This window comes from Monodelphis domestica, chromosome 6, assembly GCF_027887165.1.
Source record: "Monodelphis domestica isolate mMonDom1 chromosome 6, mMonDom1.pri, whole genome shotgun sequence".
Lineage (NCBI taxonomy): Eukaryota > Metazoa > Chordata > Mammalia > Didelphimorphia > Didelphidae > Monodelphis > Monodelphis domestica.
Window position 1 is genome coordinate 149,187,803 of NC_077232.1, and position 24,439 is coordinate 149,212,241.

At 33.8% G+C, this 24,439-nt stretch overlaps 1 protein-coding gene across 12 annotated transcripts in view; it reads left to right on the forward strand.

Annotated features, from left to right (window-relative positions):
* Nucleotides 1–24,439, forward strand: part of ADGRL3 (adhesion G protein-coupled receptor L3) — a 982,472-nt gene that overhangs the window by 534,579 nt on the left and 423,454 nt on the right. For all 12 annotated transcript variants that reach the window (XM_056802666.1, XM_056802677.1, XM_056802672.1 and 9 more), the window contains exon 5: nucleotides 5,727–5,836. In XM_056802666.1, coding sequence (XP_056658644.1) covers nucleotides 5,727–5,836 — 110 coding nt within the window. The remainder of the gene's footprint in view (nucleotides 1–5,726; nucleotides 5,837–24,439) is intronic.

A 24,439-nucleotide genomic window follows, 5' to 3' on the forward strand; every position in this document is an offset into this window, starting at 1 on the left:
AGATCTACTCTAGTTTCCATTGAGGGGAAATGGGAAACCTTTCCTTGGTCTAACTATCTTCTCAAAGATTATTATCTCTCTCCATTAATTCACTAACAAACATCTTGAAGGACTGCTCTATGCCAGTTATACCTATCACTTCTTCTCTCATCTATTCACTCACTCTCCAACTTTGCAAATAGCTCATGATCCCATCGTTTCTAAAAATACCATCTTCAAAGTCAAAAAAGACCATATTGTCCCTATCAAATTCGATCATCTATTCTCAGTTTGTATAAGTCTCTCTGAACTGTTTATCACTTTCTCCAGTGATCCATAACCATTTGAGAAGCTTTCTCCTGTGATATGGAAATCACTTTAAAAGACTGATATATATTAATTTAAGGTCGCCAAGGAATTCAGCTATGTAATTCCTAAATGAAAACTCAAGTCAGCAGTCAACCTTTTTGTGGTGTTTTAATTACAAACAGGAGAAAGAAAAGTATTAGAGGGAAAGAGAGGAGGAAAAGGGAGAGAAGGAAATATCCACTCTTAAATATCCATTCTGCTTAAGCTGAGCCAAAGGCTCAAGGCCCTGGATAGCCGAGGCAAAGAAAAGAGATCAGTCCCTATCACTCACGTGACCAAAATGGAGAAACAATCTCAGGGCTTCTCCACACCAAGCACCAGGCTCCAACAACCTCCTTCCCTCCACACAGGAAGTCCCCAGACTCCTCAGCTGTCCTCTACCTCACTTCCTGTGTCTCACCTGTGCCAATGGTGGCTCTAGCTTCACCCAGGACCACCCAGAGGTCTGTCCCCTTTGCACATGTCTGTTGAAGGCCATATTCTCAAATAATTAAATCTTGAGCTTTGTTGCAGTTCTTCCTAAATCCTGTTACCCTGAGTAGGGTGGAGATTGTAGTTTCCAAGACCTGATTCTGTCATTCCAAGTATCTCTATTGTTATTGATCAGGAAATAGCCAAATCCCATCCTCTAAAGGGTGGCTTGAACAGGGTTGAGTAGTTTCGAAATTCACAATCACCCTTGAGGCCCAAGGAAGGCTAATATCTCCGATGGGTCTTGTAAACATACTAGCTATGAAATTACAATAGTTAGAGATAAGGGAAAAATAGGAGAGATAGAGAGAGACAGCAAAACCAATGTTTTGCTGGGCATATTGACAAAAGCCAATTAGGGGGCAGTCCCCTTTGGCAGAAGAGTGTACATTCAAAATAAATTCAATCAACCTTCAGTTCAAGCAACCACACCCCAAGGTTCATTCTTGATCTTGATGTAATGTAGGTTTTCTGGCATCACTCTGCAACAGTTCATTCTCTGGATTTAGGAGTTAGCAGTCTTCTTCCTTGAAGATGTTTCTCAAACAAACAAAAAAAAAAACTTTTCAAAATCTTGGAGTCTTATTAAAATACAATCCCCCTGAAGTGGGTGTTAAAAAAATCCAGTTCAGCTCAGGATGCATTGTTGAGTTATGGGGTTGTATGAGTCAATTATTAAAAGAATTCAAAAACACTAAAAACAAAACAAACAAAAAACAAAAATATATAAAGGGAAAAATATGGAAGAAAGTAAAACTTTTGGGAGAAAGGGAAGAAAAAATTCAAAATCAGAATCAAAATACTAAAATCTATGTATAAAATGTTGAGTAAACAAGAATAACTTCATAATGAATAGGGAAGAGTCATTCCCTGGTCTGACTTTTTTCATTCTCAAGGATATAGGGAGCCAGCATGATAGTCAAATTTTTGTACTTGTATAAAGAGTGTAGATATAAGGAAGTCCTACGACTTAAAGTATGTCAAGCGTCGCAACCTCAAGTCCACATTAGTATTTCCTGTGTGCTCTTTTGGCACTATTCAGGTAAAATCTATGCTCCTTGTTTTTATCCCATTTCCTGGAATCAGACACAAACATTAATCATAGTCCCATAACATTTTATCAATAAATGGCAGGTTCCCACAGTCTAAAGCTGTTTGGGTATGTATATTTAAACTTATATTACTGCAGAGAGAGAGAAAAAAATTAATTGTATGTACCTTTTGTACAAGAAATGAGGAAAGGGGAAAAAATTCAAATATTCAAAAGAAAAGCAATAATAAAAAAATAAGGGAAAGAGAAGAAAAAAATCAGGAATTCAATGTGTTTTTGAAAAAACAGCATCCACTTGTCAATGGATTATTATCTTCAATGCATGTGATAGGATAGAGTCAATCAGTCTTAACAGAAAAATGCTCTCTTTACATGTGAGCAATGAATCCAAGAGTCCTTTTCTCCAACCTTTATAGATGTTGGAGTAGTTAACAATATTTGGAATGGTCCTTCCCATGAAGGCTGAGTTGCTCCAGTACACTGGAAATTCTTAATATACATCTTGTCTCCTGGGTTTATGTTGTGAAGTGAAAAGTCTAGTGGTCTGGCTTGTACTGCAGCTCCAGATTCATGAAGTTCACACAGTTTATGCTGTAATTCCTGTATATAGGAAGCAGTAGTAGTATCTCCCCCAAATAGTGATGTATATGCCAGGGAGAAAGGCTTAGCCTATATAGGCGGCGGCGGCAGGCAGGCAGGGCTGGGAGCTAATGGCTGGAATGAGCTGCAGCTTTGCGAGGGTAAAAAAATCCTCAGGCGAGAGACAGACAGCCGGGACCCGGAGTGCAGACAAGCAGGGCAGGGAGCTTGGGCACCAGGTGAGATGCCAGGAGCAGAAGCAGGAGCCGGAGAGGGCCGCAGGCAGGAGCTGATCAAGATAGTTTTCTAAAAAGCATGTTGGAGAAATGGGGCATTTAAAAAATCATTATCTAGGCTAAAAAATTTGAGAAGTTCTCATCCCTTCGTGGTCACCAACTGTAAAAATTTAAATTTATCACTTGCCTATAATGAAAAGGAAGTGGAAAAATGGAAACAAAAATTTAAAGCAAAACAGATTAATGGAGTGTGGGTATCGTCTGAAGGGCCTTTTGGACTTCCGTTTTGGAGCAGAGGCTTCTCTTCCATGATGTGAGATTATCTTGTCTAGGCCACTCTGGCCTAGGCACGTGTTTCTTATCCTGTCTTTTCTTTAATCCTTAATCTTCAATAAACCTCTAAAAATATAATACTACTTTCAGAGAGAAACTAATTTCTACCTGCCTCAGTCTCCCCTAAATTTTAATCTTTACACTCCTTTTCTCTGACATTCATCGCCATAGTCATTATCAGCACCATTATCATCATCATCATAACATCTGGCATCTTCATGGAGGTTCAAGGGTTAGAAAGCACTTTATGTAATTTATCTCCTTGTCCCCCACAAAAATCCTGCATTCTCTTGGTTCTCCTCCTACCTAAATTCCTCTTCTCAAATATCCCTTAATTTATTTCTCTTTCTTGTCTCTTAATTCTTGATAAATCTCTCAAGGCATCAAATATCACACCTTTAGGCTGACTTACATGTTTCTTTTTCTAGATGAACTCAAGTTCATCTTCTTTTTAATGTGCTTCATTCTTCCTAAACCTATTTTTCATCTCTAGAACTCTAGTCATTTTTTCCTCCCCACTTTCCTTACTATATCACCCTGCTTCAGCCTCACTGTTCTCCTTTCATAGTGTCAACCCTTGTTTTTGGCCAGAACAACAATACACGTGGGGAAGCTAACCCTCATATTCTCATTATACCAGCCAAAGCTGTTATGGGGTAAACCATGAATAATATGATTTAAATTTGTACCTAGGTGAATTAAAATTAGAGCCCAGGATTTAACTCATTGGATAAAGGGTAAACAAAGTCAGCACCAGGACTGTGGAGAGTTCTTGAAATCCCAGGATCAGCTTTGCAGAAAGCTACTTATCTGATTTATCTTTCTTTGGACTACTTTTACCACCTTTTGGAAACTTTTATTTGGTGATTAACTGGCATGTCTTAAGTCTTAGACTTTGCTTGTTTGATCATACCATGACTGCTATGAGGCTGTACTTAACCAATGCATTTGTGCACTGCTCTCCCCTCCACCTTCGATTTCTTTGCTGTTTTATTCTATGACTTTTCATCCCTTTCCTAATTTCTCTTTGGCTGGATTGCCACCATTGTCTCCACTTACTGTTCTACTCTTGAGTTACTGAACTGTGTGTTACTGAAGAACTATGCCAGGTTGGTTCACTATAAATTTACAAACACACATGTATGTGAACATGTGTACACAGAGATGTCACTGGGCCTCAGCTTTATCTGAGTCTTTTTATTCTTCCCTGATTCATACCTGCCTTGTATTTAGCACAGAAGATATTCCATTCCTTCTCTTTTTCTCCTCAAATTTCCTACAACTACCTCCCCTCCCTTTGAGAACATTGAACCACTGAGAGGATCAATCCTTATGCCCTCTTCTACACTGAGCCCTCCTCTATTTCCTTCCTATAATTTATCTTCCTTTGTTCCAATTTCTGAGAAAGACAAAGAAACCCTCTACTTCTATTCTTGATCCCATTCTTTCCTTCATATTTCATATCTTAGTATACAATTTCTCTTTCTCTGTCTACAGTGGCACCATTTTATATGTCAGAAACAACTGGATGGTGCAGTGGATAGAATGTTGATCTTGAAGTCAAAAATCCCCAGGAATTTTTGGGGAGTCTCTTTCCTCATCTGTCTATTTGAATCTCTTCTTTCCAAACACAATCTCTCTCTCTCTTTTTTTTTTTTTTGGATGAATCTGTCTTCTTTCCAAACTCACTTTCCTGGGTCTTTTATAATCTTAACCTTACCAGTTACTAGATTCCTCTTCCTCTGAAATTCCTTTGTTTGTATGTGTTTATTCATATACATACCAATGTACATATGTGTTTTATTCCCCCCTCCCCAGAGTAAAACATAAACTCTTTGATGACAAACACCACTACCACATTCTGCCTTGACTCAAATGATTTTGTGTTTATGGTAGTCTCCTTACTAGCTTCTGAATTCCTGGCAATCACCAAACTTTTACTCATTTTTGTTTTTCCTGTAGCTTATAACAATCTACCTTGTAGAAAAAAGGTAGTTTAGCAAATATTTATTGAAGGAAAATGTACCATATCCTCATTTTAATCTTTTATTTGAATGTCACTGTTTAGTAGAACATAAGGGATTGAAAAATCAAATTCCTAAAAATGATTTTTCCTACTGGTGTTAATAACACTATTAGAATGCCTTCAGTTAAATTATTATGTATTTTATAAAAGCTGATTTAGATTTGCACTTTGTTCTGCCTCAGGTTTCCAGTTTTACCTGACGTCCATACAACTTACCACTTGCCCTTCTAAAAAATATTTTAGTGAAATTAAACAAATTTATTTCAAATCTGTATAATAAAATTGAAGTAGTACTTTCTAAATGTTCTCTACATAATAGCAATATGCCCATTCTGAATCAATAGTCCCTTTTAACTGTATATTTGTATTGGCAATCATCTCGGAATGAATTAGGATTGTTTAAGTTTATATGCCTTTCTCTTTAATCCAAAGCCACCCTATGTTCTGCCAGATATTAAACAAGTTAGCATGGACAAATGCAGTCAGTTGATATTGTCTTTTTCTTTTCAGTGTATAACAAAGAGTGACTCCTGATATTTTAGAAGAAGCAAGTAAACCCAAAGCTCACTAAGGCTTTATAGGAGATTTCAAAGTGAAATTATTAATAATAATAATTAAGAATTGTCTTAACATGTATATGTCACACTGCAATATTCTGATTATCCTTTTTATCTCTTTTCAGATGCAATAACCGAACACAGTGTGCTGTGGTAGCAGGCCCTGATGTGTTTCCAGATCCATGTCCAGGCACCTACAAATATCTTGAAGTGCAGTATGAATGTGTCCCTTACAGTATGTATATTTCTGTGCTTTTATTTTCTAAAACCAAACATGATTTAATCTTTTTGTTATTGTTTTCTAGTGTCTGTCTATATATGCTACTTTGTTTAAAATGACAGACCTTCACTGAAAAAAAGTAGGAAGATCTTTTCCTTTAAAGTATGACATAATTAAATGTGTCCTTGAAGAATGACTTTGATAAGTTTCCATTTGGAAAGCATATTCTTTTCACTCAACTTAAGAAATAGTATAAAATCTTCATGTATGCTAAGAATTTAACTCTGAATGTATGATTCCGTTTTATTATATCTGGGAATATAAAAGTCAATGAAATCCTATGTTAGGATGTATATAATTTTAGTATGAAATAGCAAATATTTAGAAGAGACAAATTGGGGAATTTGGGTACATTATATCAGTTTGTACCTCCTTGACAGACCTTGGTACTTCCCTTAAAAGTGTAAAAAAATAGGAAATGATGACAGATATCCTCAGGAATTTAGTTATGTTGGAATTTCTAAAATGGGAGTTTTACCCAGATACAAAATAATTATTTCTAAATTTCCTATCATGTCAAAATTTAGATAACCTGAAATATATTCATTTAGAGAAGGTATTTCAGAAAAGAAATAGACTAAATGGTTTTTTTATGTGTGTGAAATAAAGCAACTTTCACAACTTACATTTCATAGAAGCAGGAATTACATTTATATAGCCCTATTGTCAGTTGTGGTATACATCAAGCACATTTTTTTTGTCCTCAGGCATATAAGAGATCTAAAACTAACTTCCAACATTTTCTGGCTTTTCTATCCTAAAGAAGGCTCAAGTTTTTAAATGGAAAAAAAATGTTCTTGATCTGACTAGGAAATATTTATAGGATATAGGATTTCTAAATGAGAATCAGTTATGTAATCCTAAATATTCAAGACAGCCTATAGCCATAAAGCACCTGGGCTACCCCTTACCCATGACATGTACATTTTAGGCAGAAAAATGTGAGTATCTTTAGGGAATGACAATATCAGCATCTAATAGAATAATAGAACTATACCTCCTTCCTTGTTCATACTGATCTCAAAGCCAGAACATTGATGGTAAATAGATGTTTATATCTAAAGGGAAGTAGAAGGCCATTTGTCCATCAGGAGAACCATTGAAATAGGGGGAAGTAAGTGTCATGAGTAAAATAGTAGAGATTTCTTCTTCAAAGTACTTAATCTACTGTATTTGAGCGACATTTTTCCAGAAAAGATTTAAAAACTAGTTATAGTATTTATAGGAATTCAATAGATATGGACTATGACTAGAAATGATACTTGCATGCTTTAGTTCATTTCCTCTACAAATTTCTCTATAAAAATATATAGCTTTGGATGGCCATACTTCAGGAGTGCTATTTTAAGCAATGAACAATTGTTATAAGTTTCACAAACACTGTCACAGAAGCTGGAGTCCTTTAATAAGGATTTTTTTTTTTACTTGGTAGATGTACTATTACAAAAACCAAGTTAACACTGAATACATAGTAGACACATTTTCATAATTGAACTGAAAAAGTAATTTTTATGTTCATGGTATTTTATTATTTTAATTTTATAAATAGCAGTGTTAAGATATAAATGTCAGAGGAATAATTTTCCCCCAAACTGTGAAAAAATAGAGAATTTCACAGTTGTCTATTCAGTTCCTCTGAATCTCTTCAGACTGTTTTGTGATGATAGCTTATTCGAAAGTTCTCTGCCAAGACTCCTTCTGAAATACCTTCTTCTTAAATCATCTTAATAAAGTGAAGGCTTGCTTGTACAGCTCTGTATAAACCTGTCTTCCCTCTGGACATTCTTCTAGGTAAAGGGATTATGGTTTACCACAGATTTCCTTTCTCTGTTGCAAATTTTAAGAAAGGGGCAGTGCAATCTCTGGGCATCCTTTAGTAATAGGTTTCCTTTAATCCTTAAACTTGTACTAGTTGTCTTGCAAGGACAATCATGCTTTACTAAAGCATCAATCTGATTATTTCATTAGACAATAATCTCAAACTGCTATCTCTAATGAAATGATCAGATTTGCCAGTTTGCCTTCCAAGGTATTAAATGATTAGTTCCTTACACTATAATCCTATTTCAAACTATAAGTAGTGAAGTTTGAATAAAGGACATCATATGCTATTGGGAATTCAATGAGTAACCTTATATTTATTTTGTAATGATGAAACTAGGCTAGAAGAAGTTTAAAGCAAAAAATAATTCATGGAAAAGTCTTGTTAAGTAAGTGACTTGTGTTTTCCTCCTACTTTTGCATTGTTAGCTGTCTGCCCTTCAGTACATCACTTACCCTCTTTATAATCCTTCCTTTTTGTCTATAAAGTGATTCAGTTGTACTATAGAACATTGAAATTCCCTTTCATCTCTAACATTTTATTACTCTGTGAATGATTTTTTTTTCCAAGACAAATCACTGCATATTTCTAATTTTAAAAAAATTGCTCTGATTACTGTGTGATATTTTCTATGAATCATTACATTTTTTCTATTATTTAGTTCCTTTTTATTTTTATTGGCACAATGATGTCTGTAGAGGATAATGAATGTTTCAGTAATGCAAATCCCCTTTTGAGTTTTAGCCCTTTAGCATCTTCCTTAAGCAGATTGTATACTTAAACTGCCAAGCCTATTTAAAACTGACTACAAACTAGGGCATGACTTCAGGAAAAACCATGTGCATTTTATACAGTTTCTATTTTGTACTTAGCACTGTGCTAAGCACTTTACAAATATTTCATTTGATTGGACAACTATGCAAGATTGGTGCTGTTATTATTTCCATTTTACAGTTGAGGAAACTGAGGCAAACAGTAAGTAAATTTTCCCTATAGCTACCTTAAAATCAGTTACTACAGTCCAGAAATAAATAATGTTTTCACCTTTGATTGGAGAAGCAACTACAAATCATGGGTATTTTAATTGTTAGCCAAGACAACCCATGTACTCAAGGATATTTCTCCAAGTATAGTTAATAATGTTTTAGGCAAGAATCATATTCTGCTAGTAGAATGCCTCATGGAGACTTTCAAATTAATACTAAACCACACCTCTACCTGAGTACAGAGTACTTTTTCCACATCAAAGATGAGAGGAAAGTAGTGTGAATATTAGTGACTTGAGTTTTAGAGCTGAACAAATTGAGGTTCTAAAAAAGAGATCGTAGAAAGAGAGGTAGAAGGGAATTTAGAATCATCTATTAAATCCCTTCTTAGAAAACTATTTCCAAGAGCACAGAACTGACTAGCTTACAGCGTCTCTAAGTATCAGAGCTGGATGTGAAATCAGACTTCCCCCAGTACAAAATCAAAAGCTCTTTCAACTATCACATCTTGGTTCTCTGATAGTTATATGTGTTTGGTGCATATATTATGACAATATTTAGTATATCAATCAATCAATCAGTAAATATTAAGCCCCTGCTATGACTAGGAATGCATAAAAAAGTCCCTGCTCTCATGAAGCTTACAATGTAATGGGGGAGTCCAGGTTAGAATAAATATATACAAAGCAATCTATATTCAGGATAAATATGAAATATTCCACAGTGGGAAAGCCTTGGAATTAAGAGGAGTTGGGGAAGACTTCTTATAAAGGGTGATATTTTAATTGAGACATGAAATCAAGGAGTTCATTGTTCAGAGCGGAAGAGGGAGAATATTCCAGGCTTAAAGGGGGCAGCCAGAGAGAATCCTTGAGACTGAGAGATGGAGTGTCTTATTCAAGGAACAGCCCAGAGCTGAGTCAAAGAATACATAGAGTATGGCAGGAGAAAATTAGAAAGGTAGGAAGAAGCTAATTTATGAAGGGTTTTGAATGACAAACATTTTCTCTTTGCTTCTGGAGGCAACAGGAAGTCACTGAAGTTTATTGAGTAGGGATGACTAAATGAAGGAGAGATTGATTGGGAAACCCACCAAGTTACTTCAGTAATTGAGGTGTGAGGTGGTGAGGTTCTGTATTAGAGCAGAAGTAAGTGTCAGAGAAAAGAAGGTGGGTGTTTCAGAAATGGTGCCAGCGTCCCATCCACTGGCCTGGGCAATAGCATGAATATGGAGAGAGGGACAGATAATGTGGAATCAATGCATGATGACTCCTAGGCTGTAAATCTGAGAAATTGGGAGGATGATGCTACTTTCTACAATAATAGAGAAGGTGGAGGGGAGGAGGTAGAAGCAAAGATCATAATTTCTGTTTTTGATTTATTGAATTTAAGATGCCTACTGAATATCCAGTTTGATAAGTCTGAGAGGCAGATGGAGATATGGAATTGGTGTCATCTGGGAGGTTAGGGCAGGAGAGAGTGTTTTGAGAATCTTCAGAATAGACATGGTCATTCAATCCAAGGGAGCTGATGAGATCACCATGTGAAGGTATATAGAGGGAGAAGAAAAGAATGAGCCATGATAGAAAAATGAGAGACACCTTTGGCTAGAGGGACATGATCTGTAAGAGGATCCAACAAAGGAGATAGAATAGGAGAGCATGTATACACACACATACATTTATGTATATATGTGTGTGCCTTTGTGTATATACATATGTGTACACACATATGTAAGAATATATACACATATAGTTCACTCCTTTTAATTGTGTCCAAATCTTTGTAACCCCATTTGGGGTTTCCATAGTAAAGATACTAGAGTAGTCAGCAATTTCCTTCTCTAGTGGATTATGATAAACAGAGCTTAAATGACTTGCCTATAATCACACAGGTAGTGAATGTCTGAGACTGGATTTGAACTTAGATCTTCCCGATTTAAGACCCAGTACTGTATTCACTCTGCCACCTAGTCTACCCTACTTACATACTATATGTTGCTATTTTTATATCTCAGGCACTTAACAGCTATATAAGCCTTGCAAATCCTTTAACCTCTATCTGCCTCAATTTGCTCAGCTATAAAATACGAATAATACAGTATAATAGTAACTACATCCCAGGGTTGATTTGAATATCAAATGATATATTTACAAAACACTTAGCACAGTAATTGGCACACAGTAGGCACATAATAAAAGTTTTCTCTTTGGTCCTCTCTTCTCCCCTTCCATTCATTCTCAGGTAAAGGTCCAAGGTGAAACCATGCTTCTCCTTTTATATTTTTAAGTTAATTCCACCCACTTTTGAGAGGAAACAACTACAAAGTAAATCTTTCACTTTTCTAACTTCTCCATAAGATTTTCCCTTCTCACCCTTTCAGAATATAAAATAATGGAGTAGTAAGGGAGGAGTTGAGGTGCTGGCCAAATTCAGGGCAAAGTACCATTTGTATTCTTCTCTCGTCTGCCCACACATCTTCCTACTTTAGCCTAATAGTTTCATATGAAACCCTAAGATATTGCTTTAGTTCTTTTCTTTGCCTTCCTTGCTCATGTCTTTCCCAAACAGAAAGGGAAGGAATTGAAAGCCTCATAAATCTCCATGTCCCAGACCTCCTCAGGTTGGGCCTTTCTCTTCTAATCCCTCCCCTTGTCTTTCTTGAGACTGGGGAAGAAGAAATATTGAAAATATTTAACTCTGGGCTCTACCATGCTAGAGATGATTATACAGCCAGTTTCCATATGGGAAGGAAAGAAGGACATAGATACCATTTTGAAGTTTTATTTTATGTTTTGATATTTTCTACATTATTAATGAAAGTAAAATAAAATCACCCCCAGGTGATTTCTATTAATCTGTTATTCTATTAATCACCTATTCCAAATCAAAAAAGCTCTAGCATTTGCACCATGAGCATCCTCACTTCCATTGCCAATACCACTTCATGCTCTGCATGCATTTTAAATCAGGCAAAATAAAATGTATTCCTCTGAAATCAACCACATATTACCGTGTGTTGACACAATTAGAATGAAAAGAAAAAAAAAAGATAAAACACAATAAAAAGCAGATCATAAAGATTTTGGTGTCATAACTAACCAGCAGGTAAAAAGAACCAGTGGAGAAGGGGCTAGTGAATGAGGAGGGTTGGAGATAAAGATATAATATGTGCTATGCTTCTCCAGAGTCCCATTAACAAAGTTAATGTTTCTTTGTTGCCCAAGGCCAGCCACTACCCTTAATTCACAGTCCCAGATATATTAGTCTTTTTTGCTTTTCAGCACTATTCCAGTCCCAGGCATTCTGTCTCCTCCTTCCTGACTTCTCACAAGGCAGAGAAAACCCTAAACAGGCTTGCAGTTTTGGCTAGGAAACTCAAGAAAGACTATGAGTCTCCGAGAGCTTACTAAGAGTTCACTTTATCGTTCCTGTGGGTGCTGGGGGAGATACCTGACCCTTAGTGCATATTACGCATGCTGGGTTAGTACCATTTTTCTTGCTTCCCTTTGTGAAACTTAGCCTGTGGTATATTGCCTTCCTCCCAATCTCCTCCTTAATAAGGGAATTCAATAATGTAAATTACTTTAAGGACAGCGTGTTGGAGTGGAAAAAATGATGGATTTGGGAGGAAAGGAAATAGGTTCAAATCCCAGCTTTATTGTCTCTATGAACCAGAGCAAGTCATTTAATTTCTTGTGAGAATTAGTTTCCTCATTGGTAAAACCAAAGGGCTGAACTAGATAACCTTTAAGGTTCCGCTAGCTATAAATTTTATACTTTAATATTGAAAACTGTTTGATTTAAGAATTCTTAGAATCATAAAATTTTAAACATGAACTTTAGAGATGTTCTTGCTCAATCTCCTCCTCTTATAGGAAAGAACTGAGGCACAATGAGATAAATTATTGTCTCAAGAACCCACATGTTGCAACAGAGGCAGGGTTTAGTTCAGTCTATTTGGCCTTCAAATTCAATACTAATTTTCTCCATGCTAGAGATAGTGTAGTTCCTTTTGAGATAATGATTTTATAGTTTTAGATGTTTCTCCTCCCAAAAAAATTAGTTTTGAAGAATGAAAAATCACGTGTAAAAGATTATCTTTGAAAATAAGTGACTCTCATGATGACACCTTTTTTCTTCCTCAATTTTATTATTTTCAGTCGAATAAATAAAAAATGACCACTACCAGTTTCTGTGAGACAAATTATTTAGTTATTTCCTTCTATAAATTCATCACTAGAAAACAGACCTATTGTTTTCAATGAATACTTCAGTTCTCAGTTCTAGAAGAGGAAGGCAAGTATTATTGTTTATATCTTATTCCAGTATAATTGTCACTATATATTATACATTATATAACAGAATGTTTTGCATTTTACAATATCCATCTTGCTTTCTTGATTCAAGTATTGATGGAAAGCTAATTTATTTACTTGGGAGGAAAAAAAAAAGAAACAAAACAAGTAAAGCCAGTAATCACATATAAAATATTTTATTGGGTTTTATATCAACAAAAATGAAGGATATTTTATGAGGTGGAAAGCAAAATCTAAAAAAAGGTTTATTATGCTAAAATGGGACAGAATTATGTTTAAAAGAAAAACAAAACAAAAAAGTCAAATCTATTCTCTTGAGCTACAAGATGCAATATAAAATAATGACATATTTTGGAGAATTCAGCACTGGAATGAGACCAAATAAAATATCTCATATAGTGGAAATATCACTTAACATGTAAGGAACCTGAAGAAAAGACTGCTAATCCTACTCCTGCTAATCAGTATCTGCCTGGTTTTATTCAAGTAATTTTACCCTTTTGTCAACTGAACGGGATATTTTATCAAATCCCTGTTGATGCCAGGATTCAAGGATGACATTAAGACTGGTAGTAGGAGAGAAAACAATGGGAATATTTTTTTCTAAATATACTTTGCTGATTCTACTTCTTTAGAGTCCTTGAAGATATTTTAGAGTATCATTTTATATTTTGTGCTTTGAAATAAAAATTAATTGTTTTGTTTTTATTTCCTTATTTTCTACTCTTAAAAATATTCTCTACTTCTAAGGGAAACTGGGTCCACTCTGGAGATAGAATAATAAATATTTTTTCTCTGCTCCAGTAATCCTTGGACTGAATTCTCCACCTTTCCATTTGTCCCTAATTCTTCTCTTGATATTTGATTTCCATCTTTCAGTGGATGCCACATCCCCAGCCCCTTTCCCAAAAAGGTTAAACATCACTATTTGGCTCTGCCCTATTCTTTTTGCCTCTCTTTTGCCTTCTTATCCCTCTCCTTCTGACCTGAATTGAGAATTAAACCATGGCATCCTAAAGTAACATTTCCTTTATTTGGCTTGGTTAAATGAATGCTCTGTGTGTGGGGTGAAAACAATAAGAAAACTAACCACCCATTAAGAGTATTTCTCGACAAAGAATCTTTACTTTGTATGCTGCTGACAAATTGTATTTCTTCCAAGGCATACAATTTCATGCACTTTGCAGCCAAAAAAGCAGCTTGCCTTCAGTCTAGATCCAGTGTTCCCTTTCACGTCTTTGTTTCTGACCCTTAAAAATACAAAGCACACATTGCTCACTCTATAGGTTTCTTCTTACTGTGGTTTCACTTAGAGAAAAAGGGGGAGGAGTCCACATTTTTCAAGAGCAAAAAAGAAATGAGCATTTAATTAAAACAGCCTTATATTACCTGGTTTTACAGGTCCACTGACTTGTTCAAACTCTGGGTTGAGTATAGGTATATCCATGTGAACAACTGACTATATTAAGGAGTCTTCAATACTAATATAAGTGTTGAAGGAGAATTAACATTAACCACTTGAGATTTTTTTCCTTCGCCATCCCCCTCCTTCCACAGGACCCAAGTCTTTGTTGAATTTTTATTAAAAAATTACAGAATTTTGTTATAATTTGGCAAAATTGTAGAAGGAGATTTTTGTTTGTTCTGGCATCTACCATATCCTCAGCAATATTATATTCAAGTTAAAACAAATCAAAAAACAACAAAAATTCCAAATCCTTAAGATTCTAAAGAAAATTCTGCCACCCTAATGGCTTAGATAGGAGTAATTTGCAATGTCATGTTAGCTCTTCATGAATTTCCAAAGAACTACTAAAGAAACTTTTTGTGTAAAAGAGTAAACTTGTAAGTCATTTGGAATCAGGTATCTATCAACATATAATTCACTTTAACATTTAAAACTAAGCAAGGATAATACTAAGATAAACCAGGGAAAGGATCAGGGGAGCTCTTTGTCCTTGAATAACTTCTCATCTAATAGAGGAGATAAAACATGCACAGAGCTTGATATATGCTCCTAGAAATATAAGCAAAATGCTTTGAGAAGACTAAAGAGGACAAAGGTTCATGAATACAAGTTGTGTCAAAGAGTTGAGGAAAAGGAAAGGCAAACAGTACGAAAAACTATTTTATGAAATATTTGCTTCACTAACTAAAAATATTTCTCAATTAAATTTCCATTCATGGAATCCTTTGTATCTTATTCTGTACCCAGGCCTGAACATAAATTTAGTTTCACTGAACTGAGTTCAGGGTTGTTTCTTTTTTCTCCATCTTGATGTTCTCCTTTTATTTATTTTTTTATTTTTATTTTTTTTAAACCCTTACCTTCCATCTTGGAGTCAATACTGTGTATTGGCTTCAAGGCAGAAGAGTGGTAAGGGCTAGGCAATGGGGGTCAAGTGACTTGCCCAGGGTCACACAGTTGATGTTCTCCTTTTGTCATAGGCAAGGTATCTTATCATGGAACTAGAAGGAATTAAAGATCATTTTAACCTTACTGATTAAGGGATGAATTTTTCTCTATTGTATTTGTTTTATTACAAACAGATTTGTTGGTTAAGATTCTACTGCATAATGCTGTTCCAACAGTGATTTCCCATAGATTGAGGAAAAAGAAATGTAGAAAAAGTAATACATAATGAAAATATCCCTTGTCAAATAACATTCATTTAATAGAATTCAAAAACTTAGGATGTAAGTAACAGATTCATTCTAATAAAGGGTTAAGAAATCTAAGATACTATATGGGAAAATAAAAAACAAATCCCTGTCCTTTAATTTTAAACTACATACTCTACCATTTAAAATTTGAGAGTTGATCTGTTTAGAATGGGATGCTATTTTTGGCTTATTTAGTCTGACCAGATCATTTTATAGATGAGGAAACAGAGAACAAAGTAGTCAACTACCTTGCTTATGGCCATACACATGAAAGAATGAGAAGGCAAACTCCAGCTCTCTGACCTAAAATCCAAGACATTAATTCCATGCCACCTTAATATGCCTTGAATGACTTGACTCTTAGAAGTGTGAAATTTTTAAATACTCATGAAATTTTAAAAATAGTTTTATTTATTAATGAATGAAAATAGCAATTAACTTATTTAAATATAAAATGAAGATAAATTTCCTCTCTCCTTTTATTTGGCGGTTTCTTTTTCTGATAGAGAAAGGGATGGAAATGTCCAGTTGTATTTTATCATTCTTCTGGGGAAATCTTGGAGAAGAAATTTCATTTACTCTCTGCTACAGATGTTCAACTTCTTTGTAACTTAAATGTCTTAGATTTCTAGGGAAGCAAAACATTAAATCTATAGATACATAATTACACACACACACACACACACACACACACACACACACACATTCATGAGAGACAAGACTCTGACCTTTATCTCCTAACTTCTATCCCAAAACCTACCATTTGCTGACACTTCCTGTTTGGTCCTTTCTTGTGACAATTCTTTTTTAATAATAGTACTATATACCCAAGTCTAAGACCCTTTTTAAGGAAAGTTTCTACTGGAATGTCAGAAAGGTAACCTATCCAAATGATTCATATGATTCATATCTTGAGAGTAACTTTTTCTTCTATGGCAACTGACTAATATTATGCAAAAAAATTGATAGATCATGCTTACATAAACCACTTTTTCCATCTAAATGACTTGTTTAATTGATGGCTGATGGCCTCATTTATTCCATGAGCCTGACCAAATGTCAGATCTTAATAACATCCTGTGAGCATGGTGATTCTGTTACATCAACATTTAATGTTTAGAATTGGAATATAATGGATAAGGCCTATATTTGTTAGTTTTGTCTCTCTCTCAGTAGGGGTAACATCAGATATGGTTGATGTAGAATCATTTGTATTGAATTATTTGAATTTTGAATGCAAGTGAATGACTTTCCAAAACTAACTCAACTTATCATCTACCAATGTTTGGAAATGGTCTATTCACTTCTTTGTAACTTTATTCAAATTCTCACTTAGAAAAATGTTAAAATTTAAGGAAACCTATTGTGTATTTTTATAATCAGTACATATTTTCCCTAGACATATCTTATAATAAAGTAAATCCATGATGGGTCAATGAATAAGCATACTGAAATATAAAAAAATATGTTCTGAATTATGAACATAGCACACTTTGTGTGCATATGGTTGGATCTTGAATTGTATGTTCTTTGTCCAATTTTCAAAAAATATATAGCTGGGTTGTCTGGATAAAGGCATTAACTGAACTCAGAGGATTTATGCATTTGTGTTTCTTTTTGCTATATAATATGAATGTGTGCATTAATTTTACAGTGAGAATGATTCACCATTTGCTCTTTGGGGACGTTAAAAATTCATCCACCTTCATTTCACAAAACTTTTCTAATTTCACTTATTATATCTTAGCTTCAAATGCTCAACAAAGTCAGAATTCTCTTGACATTCATGTTACATACTTGCCAACATTGCCTTGGGTTTTTAAAGAGTGATAGAATCAGGGTTGGCAGGAAAGGAAGAGTGAATCTGTCCAAAAGATAGAACATACGGTTTTTCTTAAGTGAATTCCTTTTCTCCTCCTCCTCCTTCCCTCTTCTTCTTACAGAACTTATTAAACAATAAGTTTGTCAAGCTAAGAGAAATGATTTCATAAGAAAGTAGAAGTATATTTTTAATTAATGTTTGTTCTTCAAAGGAGATGAAATTCATTTTTATATTTAGTAAACAATTTTCTTCAGATACTATTGTAAACTGCAGCAGGACATTAAATAATTGATTGCAGTATAATTGAACCTTGATATGATCTGGGATATGATATGCCTCATAATGCAATATTATTTTTAAGGAACTAAAAGAATAACATGTCTAATAGAAACCACAAATGCCATCAAGAAAAAAAGCTAACTTCAGATGAATTTTTTACTTTAGATCTGAATCATTTCAATTGTTAGTACTTATCTCAAAACAAATGTTTCATTCATAATTATTCTAAATTTGTAAAAAGGCAAAATTTTAATTTCTGTTTAGATCCCCAAATGCTAGTCCTCAAAATTTACAGATGTATGAAGATTGTTTAGTGCAATATAACCCTAAATCATACAATTGAAAAATTGTCTTTCCTGTAATGTTGCAAAGTCAGAAGAACCAAGTTCCACTTATTAGGCATGAAACATCATGGAAGTAGTCACTTTGCCTCTCTATGTTCCAGTTATTCTTAGGTAAAGAGGGAGTGGAGATTACTAAAGTCTCTTGCAATACTTATATTCTGTGAACTACTAAGGGCTGCTATGAAAAGGTCATAAATCTAATATTTTTTCCTAAAATGTAAAATAGGGCTAAAAGTTTTGGAAAATTGAACTTTTATAAATTTAAATGTGATTATTTTTGGTACTGGAATATCCAGTGTATTCACAAACAATTTGGACACTGCCTCCAGAGATAGACTATTCCAATTTATGACAACTCTAATTTTTAGGAAGCTTTTTTCTGATCTTAAATCTAAATCTTAAATCTAAAATTGCTTCTTTGCATACTCTACTATTGCTTTTGCCTCTGGCCTCTATGACCATATGGAATAAGTCTACATTCCCTTCAACATGATAACTCTTGAGATATTTGAAAGTAGTTTTTATATCCCTCCTGATTCTTCTGTTTTTAGACTAAACTTTCTTTGATTAGTCCCAATATGAAATAGATTCAAGGTCCCTTATCATACTGGTTGGCCCCTTCCAGATACTCTTCAGAATTCCATTTCAGTGTATGACTTAAAATATGGGGCCCAGAAGTGAACAGAACAATCCAGTTTTTGACTGACCAATGCAAAGGACAGAGGTAACATCACTTCCTTATTCCTCTAAATACACTTTTCTTAATACAGTCCAAAAAGCACATAGATTTTGTTGCTCTCGCATTATACTACTAATTCATATTTAAAATTTCAGTACACTGAATACTATAGCATTCTAGAATAGTCTATGTTCATATTAGCCCTAGTAATAGAACCTCCACAAATTGACTAACAGTTTCATGTCAACTGCAGATTTGATAAGATCTTGCATGATAATTATGATTTTATCTATATCATTGGTAAAAATGTTAAGTATCATAATTCTTTACAATACCCACTGTAACTAAGTTATTATTACCCAGTTACATTGTAATGAGATCCATAATTTTTCAAGAGTTTAGAATAACTATCTATATACAGGGGAAAAGTAGATAAAGAATTACTTGTTTAATTGGATGGAAAAACTATAGGACTCATCCATGATGATGCATATCTGGGACTAGTGCTGTGAAAATGAGCCAAGTTCTCAACTTCGTTCCCAACATCCCAATACTCCATGGCAAACTTATTAAAGCACTTGGCCAGGATGTTCAGAGGATGGGCACATATGAATAGTTTGCAGTTTGCATTGTTGGAGTGGATGGAGGAGATAATTTTACTATGATGTGTATGTAGCTAAATGGTACCCTTACTATTTATGCATTGCCTCCAAGAAAAGAAATTAGGACATTTGAAGAACCTTTCTTCAAAGAAATTAAAAGAAAACAGTTGAAGTTTTATCCCATTGTAGAAAGATGAGGACAAATAATGCATTCCTAGAAGGTTTAGTGAGGCATAAGTTTTCTGCAACCTTTAAGAACCAAAATGAGTACAATGGCTATAATCCCAAGGTGCTTTTGACTCAAATGGAAGGCTTTGGGCAAGTTATAAATAGGTGTCATATTTGTCCTACTTGAAAGACTAGTGTTAAAATTAACTAGTTATTTAAGAAAGAGTAGGGGTAAAATATGTTTAGATACTATATATAGCATTCAAATTTTGGGCATAGAATAGAAATTTAAAAAGTGTGTAATAACAAAAATGCCTAATAATCAAACATCAGAGAGTAGGGCTATCCTAGAGTCCAGGAGTTCTAAGACAGAATGGATATGATCCAAGAGTTCTATTAAATGTGCAGTTTAAAGTCTCTTTGGAATCAGAAATGTAATATAACAACCAAACTGCCACACTAGTTGATTCAAAATTCCAAGAGACCTGGTGATCAGACACGATGAAAATTCTGAACCTGAGACATAGCACAGAACGTATAGATAGAATCCAGGTATACTTAAGAATAAAAGCTTTTAGAGTCGATGATGTTCTCAGTTCTGTCCATCCTATTGGCAGGGAATTTTGACATGTTCTGTCTTCAAGTAGCCCACAATGAAATAATATGGTTAGATTCAATGGCCTAGCAATTGTAAACTCCATATTTTTGTTACTCTGGGAGCTCATTATCTGGTCTTGAGCATGAACCTCTCAAAGCTTTGTCCTGTAATTTCCAGTAACTATTCTTCAATATAATATCCTTGCTACTTAATGCAGCAGAAATGAGACCACAGAGAGCAAATACAGTAAAGGGAACACTATATATAGAAGGCATAATATTCATATTTGTAGATCATATGAGTTTGAGAGGGATGGCTCATAACTGGATGACAGGATCACAAGATCTCAAGAAGTCAGTACAATAACTAAAACTTAAGAGGATTCAATATCCAACTATACATTTGGATTTTAAAAAAGTAATTTAATAAGTGTAGAATGGGAGAAGGGTGACTAATCATCTGATCATCAGTTCTACTCAGGGCAGGGGGAGGAAATCTAATTTTAGTATATAGCAAAATCAAATTGAATAGCTATCCTAAAATATATGGAAAGTCATATTGCCCAAAGCAAGGAACACGAAAGTGATAGTGCATTTTGCCCTACTCAGATCATTTTTGAAACATTATCTTTAGGTTTTGGATTCATCCAGAATTGGTTCACAATTCTTTTGGAGAAGTGTTAATCTCCTTTGATCATCCATTGTCTGATGACTCTTGGGATGACATATTTGTGGTATTTCCATCTATATTTATATGAATCTAGAATTAGTCTCTCAGCTTTTAAATAAAACATTGTGATTATTTTATTGTTTTTTTGGCTTCATTGATTTTAGCAAGCATTTAATACGTGACAAACATTGTGATATTTTTTTTAGAGTTAAAACCCAAACCATCTTCCCTCTGTGAGCTTATATTCTGTCAGGAAAAACACATTACTTATACTTAAATATATGCAAAATACATGCAAAGTGACTTTGAGAATGATAGACCTAATATAGGAACTAAATAAAAGCCAAGCTTAGAGGAAAGGTAATGATTTTAAGAGGCTATGGTAAGAAAAGGACCAATTGTAGACTACAGAGGAATAGCTTATTAGAAGATACAAAAATGGTGGACAGAATATGTTATATGAGGACAATTAAGCCAGTGTTCTACATCTAACATCATATGCCGATGTTGTGCTTTTATAGGAAAGAAAAATATATTAAATATAGGAAGATAGCTGGACTATACTAGTGTAGGCAGAGCATTAACATTTTGAATGTTGAGTGATGAATTTTGATATAGCTGAAATATGGAATTATACCAGATACTTAAATTTTTTCTAAAGTAGCATGTTACCAAAAATGGAATTGTGATAGAGGAAATATCAATAACTAACAATCTATATGCTTATTTTTCTGTCTCTAAAAATTTATGACAATTTAACTCATACATACATATATGTATTCATATATTTATGCACATATATGACATACTTAATAAAGTTTCGAGAAGAGAATTAGAAAACTTTTCTAAATGTGATTCCATAGCCAATTATACCATCACACTAGCTTTTTTGTTGTACATTTGTTGAGTAATGTCCAACTTTTTTGACTCTGAAGAACATTTACTTGGCAAAGATACTGCAGTGGTTGCCATTTCCTTCTCCAGGAGATTAACAGAATGGATTTTAAATAACTTTCCTAGGATCACACAGCTAATGAATATCTCAGGATGGGTTTGAATTCAGGACTTTATGACATCAGGAAGCACATTTGCAGAAAAGATATAGAGAAAGGTATAGCACATACAAGATTCCATTGAGGTTATTTTTTATTAACTGTTTTTAAAAGCCTTTTATTTGGTAGAGCAAAAATGATAATCTATTCAGTAAGGGATTTTTACTTAATAAAATACCTTCAAAATGATTATTTTTCCACAGTTGGAATTTTAAAAATTAAAATCTCAACTCTTCCTTTGAAAAAGATGCTGCTCCACTTGCAATGAAATTTCTTGATGTCCCTAAAGCATTGTGTAATGGAACTCTAGATAAAATGCTTTACTATCCTGGGTAATTATAAAATGTATAGAAATCACCAAAATCCTTAAATAGAAATAATTAGCAAAAGTTAAGGTTATCATATTCTTTTCTTTCTTAGTTTTTAAAGACTTAACTATCTACCTTAAATGAAGAGAAATTAAAAATAAAAGCTCAAATTTTATTATTTTGTACTATATTGTTATTGTATTTTAACTCACCAGTGGCCTGTCATTTTAATTAACATTTTTATCATTGTAAATTTATTTTTCTGTTTAAGCCATTTAGTATACTACTTAAAATGCTGTACTTTATTAACTTTCTGTAATTTTTTGGAAATATTATCATTTAGGTCACTAATGATAAGTTTCCTCTCTAATCAAAGACTTTTGTTCATAAGTATAGATATGATTTCACATAATTTTTCACCTGATGAACTGTTACCACTAAGAATTTGAACTATTTGAAAAGATAAATAGATGATTAAACTAACAAGTGTATTTCAATGTGGTATCCATTGATAGTGTTGAGTCTGAAATGAACCTGTCAAGTCAGAAAAAATTGGTTTTGGGTTTCACTCTGTCATCAGCTTTTGAAATTCTGCATTTTCCAATGGCAAAGGTTGATTGAAAATGTTTTTTTCATGACTGATGAGATATCAATATTTTATTTTATCTTGGTCAGTCAATAAGGTCAAAAGAGCAAAGTTTATTTGTTTTTATATCCGTCCTTTCTTGATGTTAAATGTTTATGTTATTAAATTCTCCCAGGTTTGATAAGAATGAACTGGTAGTGTCAGCTGTTTTTATAGATTGATAGTAAATCACAAGTTATGACAGTTGGTGAAGGCTATCTATAGTAAGGTAAATTTAAAATGTTTCTTCACTACTTAAAAGATTTGGGGAAACCAAGTTATTTCTCAGATGGAAGAAAGCAGGGAAAAAAATCTTTTAAGAGTATTTGAATTGGAAATGGATACTCAAACTAATATCTTAAATTTTTCCAAGCAGGTTGATCCTGAAATTATGAAAAGTTACTAAAATTCTAACAAAATGCTTTTATCAGCATAATATTATTTAAATCATTTAATTAAATTATATGTTAACAGAAATATGATCCAAATCTGCTATTCCCCCTTCTCAGATTCACATTTGTATTATAATCATAGGTCTTGGAAAGATGCCATATTTGGTCTTTGTTCCCTTTAGATATTTTAATAGCTTTTTAATACAACAGCTTGTAAATTTCAAGAGCAGCTTGCAAACTGAATTTTTCAAGTCTCAAATACGAATTATCCCGACATTAGCTAGAATGTTCTAATGAGAGCATCTCAGCAAAAGTAAATTAAATTTAATTTTTTTCTAAGACTTGATGCTTAATTCTGTCACCAAGTCACACAGCTTCTCTCAGCCTTAGCTTTTCCTTCTGTAAAATGAGAATGTGATATTATGAAAAGAGCTTGGGTTCTGGAGTTCAGAGTTTTTTTTTCAATCGTGTCCAATTCTTCATGACTCTGGGGTTTTCTTGGCAGACACAAGTGTAGTTGACATTTCCTTTCCAGCTTATTTTACAATGAGGAAACTGAGGTAAAGTGGGTCAAGTGTCATACAGTTAGTAAATATCTCAGGGTTGATTTGAACTCAGGAAAAAGAATCTTCCTGATTCCAAGCCCAGAGCTCTATCCATCTAGCTATCTTCAAAGTCCATAGTATTTGAGTTAAAATCATGATGGACACCTACTAACTGTGTGATTTTTTGATAAATTAACCATTGGGGACCTCAGGTACCTCATCTATAAAATAAAGGTGTTAGATTATATGGTCCAAAAGATTCTTTCCTACTCTATGATGTTCTGATTTACAAGATCTCTCTGGGTCTATGTTGTATAATTCTTCCATGTCTAACAAATATGACATTTTTAATTTTTTACACTATGCCGTAAGGCTCAGAATTTTGGTTTCTGTACTGACCTTAGAGTCTTGAAAGAGAATGTCCACAATGAGTTTAATATTTTCCCTTTTATATATTTTATGTAAAACTGAATGTTTTTCCACTCTTAAATATCCTTTTGTAAAACTGATTTCCTGAAGAACTTTTTATTGGATTTTCAATATCTAAATTCTAAACAAATTCAATTCAAGATATATTCAAGCATGCTTAATAAATAATTTTTGACTTGATTTTAAGCACATTAATCGAACAATCAGTTTGATCAGAAAAGTAATAGGCACTAGAACTATGATTTAATTGTTATG